The following is a 12,500-nucleotide window of genomic DNA, read 5'->3' as shown; positions in this document are numbered from 1 at the left end:
CCATTCTTTTTTATTTTATATTTTGTTACCTATAAGGCTTTGTTTTTAAAATAGGGACATTAGTTTGGCTGTAATGCTCAGTCACTTGCAAAATAGTAAAACCAACATGAAAAAAGAATCGTGATATGATATTATTGCCATATCGCCCACCCCAGGTGTAAAAAAGTGCCTAGATGTGCTTAGATGCTAAAAATGTGTTATTATTGATCATTATATCACACTACAATTAAACACAATGAAACATTCATTTGAATTGAAATTGTTTTATTAGCTTAGCTAATATAATTTATTAGCTTTTTCTAGAGATTGCAGTCATGCATGACATGGTGAAAAATGACTTGAAATAATACTGAAAATAGGTTAAGATGAATGTTAAAGGTGTGCCCCCTAAAAACACAAGTGGCCCCTGCCTGGCCCCCCCAGTTACTGTGGTCTAGAACCGCCACTGTCACACTCACACTCACACACACTCGCACTTTAAGATGGCCAGTGTTTCTGTTGTGAGTTTTTCTCATGATCCTCATGTTTGAGGTAATTCTGGACCATAACTTGTCTTGTGATCATGATTATGTTCATGGTTAATGTTGAGCAAGTGAACAGTTTTGATGGAGGAGAGGGTTTGAGTTTAGAGTTCAGCAAGTCAAGAAGCTTCATTTAAAAATGAATAATGAGGGAAAACATGAGAATAAAATAACATAAACTCTTAATGAGAGAGTCGTCACCCGTGAGATCAGTCCAAACGAACACTGTTACTGTCTGTTTCCACACATGGACAGAGACACACACACACTCACTCACTCACACACACACTGTCTGTAGTGAGTCTGTCATCTTTGGCTGATGTTGTGTGTCGCTGCTGTCTGAGGTTGTGTGTCTGATGTTGTGTGTCGCTGCTGTCTGAGGTTGTGTGTCTGAGGTTGTGTGTCTGAGGTTGTGTGTTTGTTGTTGTGTCGCTGCTGTCTGAGGTTGTGTCTGAGGTTGCATGTCTGAGGTTGTGTGTCTGATGTTGTGTGTCGCTGCGGTCTGAGGTTGCGTGTCTGATGTTGTGTGTCTGATGTTGTGTGTCGCTGCTGTCTGAGGTTATGTGTCTGAGGTTGTGTGTCTGATGTTGTGTGTCGCTGCTGTCTGAGGTTGCGTGTCTGAGGTTGCGTGTCTGAGGTTGCGTGTCTGAGGTTGCGTGTCTGAGGTTGCGTGTCTGAGGTTGCGTGTCTGATATTGTGTGTCTGATGTTGTGTGTCGCTGCTGTCTGAGGTTGCGTGTCTGAGGTTGTGTCTGATGTTGTGTGTCTGAGGTTGCGTGTCTGAGGTTGTGTGTCGCTGCTGTCTGAGGTTGCGTGTCTGATGTTGCGTGTCTGAGGTTGTGTGTCTGAGGTTGTGCGTCGCTGCTGTCTGAAGTTGCGTGTCAGATGTTGTGTGTCTGATGTTGTGTGTTGCTGCTGTCTGATGTTGCGTGTCTGATGTTGTGTGTCTGATGTTGTGTGTCGCTGCTATCTGAGGTTGCGTGTCTGATGTTGCGTGTCTGATGTTGTGTGTCGCTGCTGTCTGAGGTTGCGTGTCTGATGTTGCGTGTCTGATGTTGTGTGTCGCTGCTGTCTGAGGTTGCGTGTCTGAGGTTGCGTGTCTGATGTTGCATGTCTGATGTTGCGTGTCTGATGTTGTGTGTCGCTGCTGTCTGAGGTTGCGTGTCTGAGGTTGCGTGTCTGAGGTTGCCTGTCTGAGGTTGCGTGTCTGAGGTTGCGTGTCTGAGGTTGCGTGTCTGATGTTGCGTGTCTGATGTTGCGTGTCTGAGGTTGTGTGTCTGATGTTGTGTGTCGCTGCTGTCTGAGGTTGCGTGTCTGAGGTTGCGTGTCTGAGGTTGCGTGTCTGATGTTGTGTGTCGCTGCTATCTGAGGTTGCGTGTCTGAGGTTGCGTGTCTGATGTTGCGTGTCTGAGGTTGTGTGTCTGATGTTGTGTGTCTGATGTTGTGTGTCTGAGGTTGTGTGTCTGAGGTTGTGTGTCTGAGGTTGTGTGTCTGATGTTGTGTGTCGCTGCTGTCTGAGGTTGCGTGTCTGAGGTTGCGTGTCTGATGTTGCGTGTCTGAGGTTGTGTGTCTGAGGTTGTGTGTCTGAGGTTGCGTGTCTGAGGTTGTGTGTCGCTGCTGTCTGAGGTTGCGTGTCTGATGTTGCGTGTCTGAGGTTGTGTGTCTGAGGTTGTGCGTCGCTGCTATCTGAGGTTGCGTGTCTGAGGTTGCGTGTCTGATGTTGCGTGTCTGAGGTTGTGTGTCTGAGGTTGTGTGTCTGATGTTGCGTGTCTGATGTTGCGTGTCTGATGTTGCGTGTCTGAGGTTGTGTGTCTGAGGTTGTGTGTCTGATGTTGTGTGTCGCTGCTGTCTGAGGTTGCGTGTCTGAGGTTGCGTGTCTGATGTTGCGTGTCTGAGGTTGTGTGTCTGATGTTGTGTGTCGCTGCTGTTTGAGGTTGCGTGTCTGAGGTTGCGTGTCTGAGGTTGCCTGTCTGATGTTGCGTGTCTGATGTTGTGTGTCGCTGCTGTCTGAGGTTGCGTGTCTGAGGTTGCGTGTCTGATGTTGCGTGTCTGAGGTTGTGTGTCTGAGGTTGTGTGTCTGAGGTTGTGTGTCTGAGGTTGCGTGTCTGAGGTTGCGTGTCTGATGTTGTGTGTCGCTGCTGTCTCTCCTCAGCGCCGCTGACCTTCAGGAAATTACTTTTTCTTGAGGAAATGAGTTCAGAACGGGGAAGAACCTGCAGGCGTGTGTGATGCTCTGTCACACACACACACACACACACAATAAAAAACTATAACTCAGGATTACTGAAGATGCCTGACTATAGAGTTTTTGAAAACAGAGATTGTTTTATCATTCAGCTTTCATTTATTTGCATTCTCATCACACTGAGAGTCTCTGTCAAGTTCACATCGTAGCTTCGGGAGGAGTGAGCCCATCTAATCTCCCGGAGCTCCAGCATTTCCCGTCCCAGAGACGCCTGCTCTTCCTCCTCATCCTAGACCAGGTCGCTCCTCCTCGGACTGTGATCCACCGCTCGAGTGCGCGGGACGTCAGCTGTTCTCATGCTCCAGAAGTCCTGCCACTGCTGAGACGCCTCATTTGGATATCCGCCTGTAACCGATTCATTGTGAAATCTGAAAAAATCATCCTCACCAGCTCAGGCATCCCCACCAAACAATTTTAATCCCACTCGTTCCGCATAGGAGCAGCCACCACAGCTGCCCAGAAAGGCCTATCAGAAAACCAGATTAAAATGACAGGACGATGGACCTCCCACACTTTAAAAACCTACGTGCAGACATCACGCAAGCCCACCAAACCCTCACATCCTCATAATCCCGCTGCTTACCATCCGTATCCATCCGGATGCAGTGAGGGCTCTCCCGTTCGAATGCGAGCGAGCTACCACGCCTGGCATGGGCTCTCCCATCCGGATGCAACGCGGGCTCTCAAGATACATCACACTATTAAAAACATCACCAGGCCATGCTTCTCCAAATACAGCTCCCACAGGAGTCATTCCTGAGCATCACTGCCACAGTAGCGGATTTAAGTTGTTAAACACAACAGCAAGAAATGTCCAAGAGTGAAGCACCTGAAATTCTCCTACAGCTCCACAGGAGCCTCCCCCGAGCCCCAGCGACAACAGCCCCGATTCAAGATTCAAGTCCATCTCCTTGTATCTTTGTTGCTTATTTTCCTTACTCCTTTTGGGGGGGTCTACCATACTTAAAACTGAATCTTCCACTGGAACTACCGCCACCGGTTTGACCGTGTCTTTTCCAGCTTGCTGTCCTAAATCTAATTTGCACTTTTTGGGGGGTATATCTAATCTCGAGTTGAAGCTGCTTCCTCGAGCCCCTCCACTGCGGACAGCAAGATTATATGGGCAAAGGAACTCATGAAATGATCTTTAATTGTGTTCTAATGTCTGTGATGCATAATCTGTATATAATGTAATTATCATACCAGTCCGATGAAGCAAGATAAACACTGGCTGTTAAAAAACAACTGTGGAGACTGACGCTCTTCTACTTTTGAACACGCAGAGAAGTGTGTAAAAGAATAAGAGAGAACCGTAAACACTCAATATGCGGTTCAGATGGAAAGACTAGGGCTGTTTCTGTTGGGTTTCCATGAGAGCGTCTTCCATGATGCTTCATTAGTCTTTGGAGAAAGATAAATATTAACCATTAAAGTGAGGAAGGAATGTGTGTTTTTTTAATTATTTACTCCTTGTTACAGTATGCGTTTCTGAGTTCAGCTAAAGCCATACATTTTTTTTAAAGTTACATTTGGGGTGTGGTTAAATTTTATTTATTTATTTTTATTTGACATGGACATTACAATTACATTGGACGAACCATATGCATTTGCTTGGGTGTTTTAGCACACATGCTAATTTTCAACACCTGTGTACAGGAGGCTTTTAGAAAAGAATACAATAACAATACTGATTGCAAAGTAATAATAACAATACCAACAAAAAAGGATAAAGAAAATATACCATATGATTACATAAAATAAAAAATAAAAAATAAAAAAATTATAAAGTTATAAAGCAAAGGCATCATAATCAGAAAATATCTCAATAGTAGGTTATTCATGCAAGCGCTGTTGTTTTGTTTTTAGCCATTGTTTAAGTCCTCTGTTAAAAGCTTTGCCATCTGTGTCTAGTTTTATATTAGTAGGTAAAGCATTCCAGAGTTTTGGTCCCTTTGCAGAGAATGCAGACTGACCAAAAGAGGTCTTATACTTCAGGACAAGACAGTCACCTCTGATAGTGGCTCGTGTGTTCACACTATTATCTGTTCAGATTACAGACAAATAAATGGATTTGACTGGAATATGATTTTTGATGCCTGATACCGTCTTTAGTTACTCAGGGCTTTGCTTTGGGGCATGAGCTGAAAAACTGAAGCATTCAATCAAAGAGTATCTTCAAATCTATGTGATCTGAGAGCTAATTTTTCATTTACCCCACTTGCTCTAGGCACAGTTTATATAATGGGTCAAGAATATGGAGAACTCTTTGGCTTATTTACATTTCGTAACTAAAAGAAATAATTTATTCTGATGACAAATGATTATGTTTGCATGTTTAATGCATGTTAATAAACTTTATTTCCCCTCTGCTTGTGTTCTTTTGCCAGTCAATGGTAATGGGATTGTAGCAGAAGTCAGCGAGACCATTTCAGACCAGATGCAGTTGCCGGTTCAGAGCAGTGTTCTGGAGGAGATGAGCCCGGGACCGGCGGAGACGGAGAACCAGGACTGGAAACCCGAGCAGACAGCAGTCAGCAGCAGTGATGCTGCTCTGGAGGCCATAGAACCAGCAGATGTTCTTGCTGTCTTAGAACTGGTTGTCACTACAGCTGCAGAAACCAGTCTAGCTCTGGAACCAACATCAGATCTCACACCAGTTCAGTTCACTCCCACTCCAGAACCCAAGCCAGCTGAGCTAACGTCAGCTCCAGAATTCCCATCAGACGTCCCAGTGGAACCAAGCCCTGCGCTAGAACCAACTCCAGCTCCAGAACCCACTCCAGTGGAACCAAGCCCTGCGCTAGAACCAACTCCAGCTCCAGAACCCACTCCAGTGGAACCAAGCCCTGCGCTAGAACCCACTCCAGCTCCAGAACCCACTCCAGTGGAACCAAGCCCTGCGCTAGAACCAACTCCAGCTCCAGAACCCACACCGGTGGACCCAAGCCCTGCGCTAGAACCAACTCCAGCTCCAGAACCCACTCCAGTAGAACCAAGCCCTGCGCTAGAACCAACTCCAGCTCCAGAACCCACTCCAGTGGAACCAAGCCCTGCTCTAGAACCAACTCCAGCTCCAGAACCCACTCCGGTGGAACCAAGCCCTGCGCTAGAACCAACTCCAGCTCCAGAACCCACACCGGTGGAACCAAGCCCAGCTCTAGAGCCAACTCTGGTGGAACCAAGCCCTGCTCTAGAACCAACTCCAGCTCCAGAACCCACTCCGGTGGAACCAAGCCCTGCGCTAGAACCAACTCCAGCTCCAGAACCCACACCGGTGGAACCAAGCCCAGCTCTAGAGCCAACTCTGGTGGAACCAAGCCCTGCGCTAGAACCAACTCCAGCTCCAGAACCCACTCCAGTGAAACCAAGCCCTGCTCTAGAACCAACTCCAGCTCCAGAACCCACTCCAGTGGAACCAAGCCCAGCTCTAGAACCAACTCTGGCTCCAGAACCCACTCCAGTGGAACCAAGCCTAGCTCTAGAACCAACTCCAGAACCCACTTCAGTGGAACCAAGCCCAGCTCTAGAACCAACTCCAGCTCCAGAATCAACTCTAGTGGAACCAAGCCCAGCTCTAGAACCAACTCCAGCTCCAGAACCCGCTCCAGCTCTAGAACCCACTCCAGCTCCAGAACCCACTCCAGTGGAACCAAGCCCAGCTCTAGAACCAACTCCAGCTCCAGAACCAACTCCAGTGGAACCGAGTCCAGCCCCTGTGATGGAGGCAGTAGCTGCAGAGGGTAACGCATGGGATTATGGGGCAGTTAATGGGGTCACAGGGAAGGTCAAACTAATTCATCACACTGGCAGCAATCTGTACTTATACCTTTTAAAGTCCCCCTGTGGTGAAAATCCAGCTTTTAATGTTGTTTATGTGTCTATGTGGTGTTTTTAATATGCTTTAAGACAAACCATGTGTAAATTCATAAGTCGACTCCATTGCTGATTATTTTCTCCTTAAAACTGCAGTGAACCAAAGACAGTCTCAAAAACACGCTTTGAAATCGCTGGTGTTTCTGACGTCACAAACTACCTTGTAACCAATCAGATAAACGTGTGATCGTCAACCAGTGGATCTCTGAGCTGAGTGAGTGAGTGGAGGCGGGGCTCATTTGCATATTAATAGAACCGCGTATACTAAATGAGGCAAGAGTGTCGAGTTACATTCAAGATATTTTAAGGCATGAAAATTTGTTTTCAAGGAGAAAACGTTTAAATATGTCATTTTGGTGATCAAAGATGAGTTTTAAGGGATAGAGTTATTGACTACAGGGGAACTTTAAATGATGTTTCTGATTATTTCAGAACAAAGCATCAGATTTAAAACACTACAGTAAAGCATACTGTATAAGGCAGTGCTGGACTAATGCTGGGTAACAGAACAGGGATTGTGTTGTGCAGTCTAGACAGAGACACACAGAACATGTTTTCTTCACGTCTACACAACAGCCTCTTGCTGACACATTCTCGCTCTTTGTGTCGAGCCAAAAATCACAATAATCTTGCGCTCTGTTGCCTCAGATTATGTAAGATTAAACACTGAACATGATGGCATCTGTTGGTGACGCCCGGCGCTGGTCGTGACACACTAACCTCTACACAACACTGAGGGATAGTCATCAATATCTTGATTCTGATGCAAACATTTATTTATAATATGAGCAAATGGATGTGTTCACAGTCACAGTGACAAACACTACAGGTTAGAGAACAAGCCTAATGCGGGTGAAGATCTCAGAACAAACATCTGTGAAACGCCTGAAGACTTGTTGTATGTCAGGCAGAAAACTGGGCTTTGGAGAGTTTTGGTCCGTGTAGCTGATAGATGGATGTCACTGGACTTAAAGGAGTACTTCACTTCAGAATTAAAATCTCCTGATAATTTACTCTCTCCCTCATCATCCAAGATGTTCATGTCTTTCTTTCTTCAGTCGAAAAGAAATGAAGGTTTTTGAGGAAAACATTCCAGGATTTTCCTCCATATAGTGTCTTCAATGGGGTCCAACGGGTCGAAGGTCCAGATGTGAGTTTCAGTGCAGCTTCAAAGTCTCGCCACGATCCAGCCGAGGAATAAGAGTCTGATCTAGACAAACCAGCGGACATTTTAGAAGTAGATAAACATTTATATACTTTTAACCACTAATGCTGGTCTTGCACTAGCTGTGATGCGACACACATTACGTCATCAGGTTGAAAGGTCAAGCGTGACGTAGGCGGAAGAACAGACCCAGTGTTTACAAAGCGAACGTGCAAAGACTGAGTCAAACGCCATTTACAAAAAAAAAAAAAAGGTAAACAACGATGTCGGACGATTTTGAAGTTGGAGGAGAAAATGAGATGAGAGTTTTTCGTCCTACTCTACATTTCTGACCCGGAACACGCGTGACCCGTCATCAGGGTGAAAGTTCTAAAATGTCCGCTGGTTTGTCTAGATGAGACTCTTATTCCTCGGCTGGATCGTGGCGAGACTTTGAAGCTGAAGACATGAACATCTTGGATGACGAGAGGGAGAGTAAATTATCGGGGAATTTTAATTCTGAAGTGAAGTACTCCTTTAAGTCCCTGATATTCTACACTTTATATCGTTATATGAGAGATTTAACACTTTAACTGAAAATTGTTTGGAGATAAGCGAGCTAATACATTTACTGTGGCAATCTTGCAATCATGAGCATATCTAAAATCTGTGGTTCCTTGGCGAAGTCATTAATAGAGATTAGAAATGGGAGTTGTGTGTACATTATGAAATGCAATAAACACAAACTCTTTCATGATGAACTCTTTGTGTGTGTGTTTCAGGGGCCGGAGATGCAGCCGATCTGCCGAAACCCTCAGAGTCTGAAGACTGATGTTCATGCGCTCAGACTCAGACGTCATGTGCCTTTTATTCACTTTATTACACACGTTTGTACACAAATTAGTGTTTCTAAGTAGCATTAGTATCGTTGTTAATAGCCAGAAAAATGCCTCGAACCTCGTCTTCATCTGTGTCGAACACAAGCAGTAAACCTTAACTCGTCTGAGTGAACATGAGCCAAAGCTCTATAACTGTGAATCAGCCAAACCGGGTCTAACGATGATGAGTCTGTAACGGGTCTAACGATGATGAGTCTGTAACGGGTCACAGGGTCTGTCTCTCTCTCGTGTGTGTGTTCAGTGCGGTCTGACTCTTGTATTAGTGTATTAATCAGCAGTGTGTGTTAGGGTTATTTTAATGTTGTTTGTGGTGATTGATTATAAACTCTAATGAACTCTTGATCTGATCAGCTTTAACTCTCCGAGATCCTGAAGGAACGAGTGAGTCTCATCAGTGTGTGAAGGTGTTCAGCGGCTCGTTATGAAGCTTCGCTGTGACAGGATCTGTGTGTGTTTCTACATTTACATGCGCTCAGAATAAATACAGTTACTAATAAAATAATGATGTATTGATTTGTCTTTCATAAACTTTCATGTTCTGTGGATCTCGCAGTAAAATAAATGAGAGACACACACACACTGTCTCTCACACACGGTCACACACACACACACACACACTGTCTCTCACACACACACTCTCTCACACACACTGTCTCACACACTGTCTCTCACACACGGTCTCTCACACACACACACACACTGTCTCACACACACACACAGTCTCACACACGGTCACACACACACACACACACACTGTCTCTCACACACGGTCACACACACACTGTCTCTCACACGGTCACACACACTGTCTCTCACACACGGTCACACACACACACTCTCACACACACTGTCTTTCTCACACACACACACACACTGTCTTTCTCTCTCTCACACACACACACACTGTCTTTCTCTCTCTCTCTCACACACACACACACACACACACACACACACACACACACTCTCACACACACTGTCTCTCACACACGGTCTCACACACACACACACTGTCTCTCACACACACACACACAGTCTCACACACGGTCACACACACACACACACTGTCTCTCACACACGGTCACACACACACACACTCACACACACTGTCTTTCTCACATACACACACACTCTTTCTTTCTCTCACACACACACACACACACACACACTGTCTTTCTCTCTCTCTCACACACACACACACACTGTCTTTCTGTCTTTCTCTCTCTCTCACACACACACTGTCTTTCTCTCTCTCTCACACACACACACACACACACACAGGCTAATGCGTGTGTTTGGATCGTGGGGAAACTGATGCACTCGAGGAAACTCCTGAATCATGATGTAAATCTAATAAGCACTGAATGGCAGAGGTGGACAGTAAGGGTTACATTTACTTGAGTGTCTGTACTTTACTTGAGTATTGTTTTTTCTGGAAAATTTTACTTTAACTTCTCTACATTTGAAAGACAAATATCGTACTTTTTACTGCACTGCATAAATGCTGTTGTTCAGTTGTTTAATTTCTACAGGTTTGATAACATTCTAAAAGCTCTTATTTCCACAGACACCGCTAACTGGCAGGTGTATTCACTATATTATACAGAGGCATAAGGTACTGTAAGTATTACATACAACAAAGCAACAATAATAAAACAATGCATTGACATTTATTTTTTACTTTTGATACTTAAGTAACTTTTAAAAACGAATACTTCCGTACGCCGGCATCAGTATCTGCGAACGTATTAATGGGTGTTACCCGGGCTTATATACTCCATATGTCGAGTGATGATTGGCTAGATCTGTGGTTAATGAATTAGAGTCTTCCCGGTAGAACTTGCGCTAGAGCTGCCATTTCTATATGAGGAGACATGTCTTAAATTATTATTACATAATTGTTAACGAGTTAATTTATTTTCTAGTGATGAAGTATGTTTACGAGCTGTTTAATTCCTAAAATGTATTTTAAAATAAATTAAAATGAAATTATTCAATTAAAACGAAATTCATAAAATGATCCCATGATGAAAACCCTAAAATGATAGAACATCTGACAGAACCCTTTAAGGTTTAATATAGAACATTTTATTCAAAGAGTGGACATTTTTCAAGGATTTTAGTATTTTCATGTTTGGCCTTTTCATTGCTTTGACTCTGACTTTTTACTTGGTCTCCACAATCTACTTATGCTTATGATGCTTTTGGATAATGAAGCCCAGGCCAAAGCAGGTTTAACTTGTTAATTCAATGATAGTCAGAGTGAATCTCTGAGTCAGTGAATATCCAACTCAAATGAGCCAAGAACCTTAATATGAGCTTGAATGTCTTCGTCCACCACAGATTAGATTAAAAAAATAAAAAAATCAAGTGCCATTTATTTTATCGTAAGAAGTACACATATTTTGAGCAAAATAATTCACAAAAATAATTCTATTTATGAGAACATATATTTTCCAGATTTAAAAATACAAATAAATGCACAGTCCACTGTTGTCCGTCTCTTTAGTATGTCTTTGTATTAACAATTTACTTTACTTTACTAAAACATGTTTGAGAAATCAGTTTCCACATATTTGTCTCGACAAGCTTGTTAGAAAACTGTTCAGTTTAAGTTCAGTGTACTTATGTTTTTCGATTGGCTGAACTAAGTACTCAGCTTGTAAAATGAATAGAGTTACCAATACTCAAGTTTATAAGTAACCTCTTATTTTGGTCCTGAGATTATTCTTCCAGTATTGATAATTTACATACTGAAACTCTAATGTAAATAATAAATAATATAAAATATATTCTTAACAAATATCTCATTCTCTCCACATTAACTTAAGCCCTCTAATCATGTAACGTACAACAGTATTACAATGTATTTTTTTTTGTAAAAAATATATTTTTATTATGATTTAAAAGCTGTTTACCTCATGGCAACACAAGGACAAGGATTTCAGATATTTCCATCTTTGTGAGGACATTTTGTTCCCATAACGTAGGATTTACCATAACCACACACACACACACACACACACACACACATATATATTATACACACAGTAATGCACTACTCTGTGTAGTCTGAACAGCCTGAATGATGGCATATGAAGTTAGGAAGCAGTCATGCTAAGACATGTGTATGTGTATTGATTAATTTATCCACACAGCCACACATGCAGACAAGAACAATTTGATCCTTTCTTCTCGAAAGGATGTGTAAATTGAACGTGTATGTTTGTAAATGTAATAATTCAGATTCAAAGATTTTCCATGCTCTACATTCATGTATTGTGTTGTTAAAAGCCAACTAAATGAACAGTACATGAGAAGCTGATGTAATGAGCAAGGCTGACATTTGAATGTGTGTGTGTGTGTGTGTGTGTGTATGTGTGTGTGTGTGTGTGTGTGTATGTGTGTGTGTGTGTGTGTGTGTGTGTGTATGTGTGTGTGTGTGTGTGTGTGTGTGTGTGTGTGTGTGTGTGTGTGTGTATGTGTGTGTGTGTGTGGTTGTGTGTGTGTATGTGTGTGTGTGTGTGTGTGTGTGTATGTGTGTGTGTGTGTGTGTGTGTGTGTGTGTGTGGGTCATACGTCAGGATGGAGGCTGTTGTTGAGTTCACATCTGGTGTTCTGTGATATGTAAGTCTCTCTCCTTCTCTTTTGTTAAGCAGTTCTTTGTGCCATGTGGACGGAACATGCATTGTGTGTGTGCGACACTAATCGCAGCTCAGAAGTGACTATTGTTAATGTTTAGTGTGTCTATGTGTGTGGCAGTGGTCAGTAGTTGGCACAAACGTGTATCTACCGCACACAGTGTCCTGTAGATTATTCTGT

General features: G+C 43.3%; 1 protein-coding gene across 1 annotated transcript in view; it reads left to right on the top strand.

Annotated features, from left to right (window-relative positions):
- The window catches only part of LOC311067620 (uncharacterized protein), a 12,105-nt gene extending 2,901 nt beyond the window's left edge, over positions 1-9,204 (top strand). Inside the window, exons 2-3 of the mRNA XM_084089607.1 lie at positions 5,153-6,505; positions 8,565-9,204. Coding sequence (XP_083945733.1) covers positions 5,153-6,505; positions 8,565-8,614 — 1,403 coding nt within the window. The 3' untranslated portion in view covers positions 8,615-9,204. The remainder of the gene's footprint in view (positions 1-5,152; positions 6,506-8,564) is intronic.
- Positions 9,205-12,500: the final 3,296 nt, after the last annotated feature.

This window comes from Abramis brama, assembly GCF_963993115.1.
Source record: "Abramis brama genome assembly, chromosome: 17".
NCBI classification, from domain to species: domain Eukaryota; kingdom Metazoa; phylum Chordata; class Actinopteri; order Cypriniformes; family Leuciscidae; genus Abramis; species Abramis brama.
This window is presented reverse-complemented; position numbering and strand designations above follow the sequence as displayed.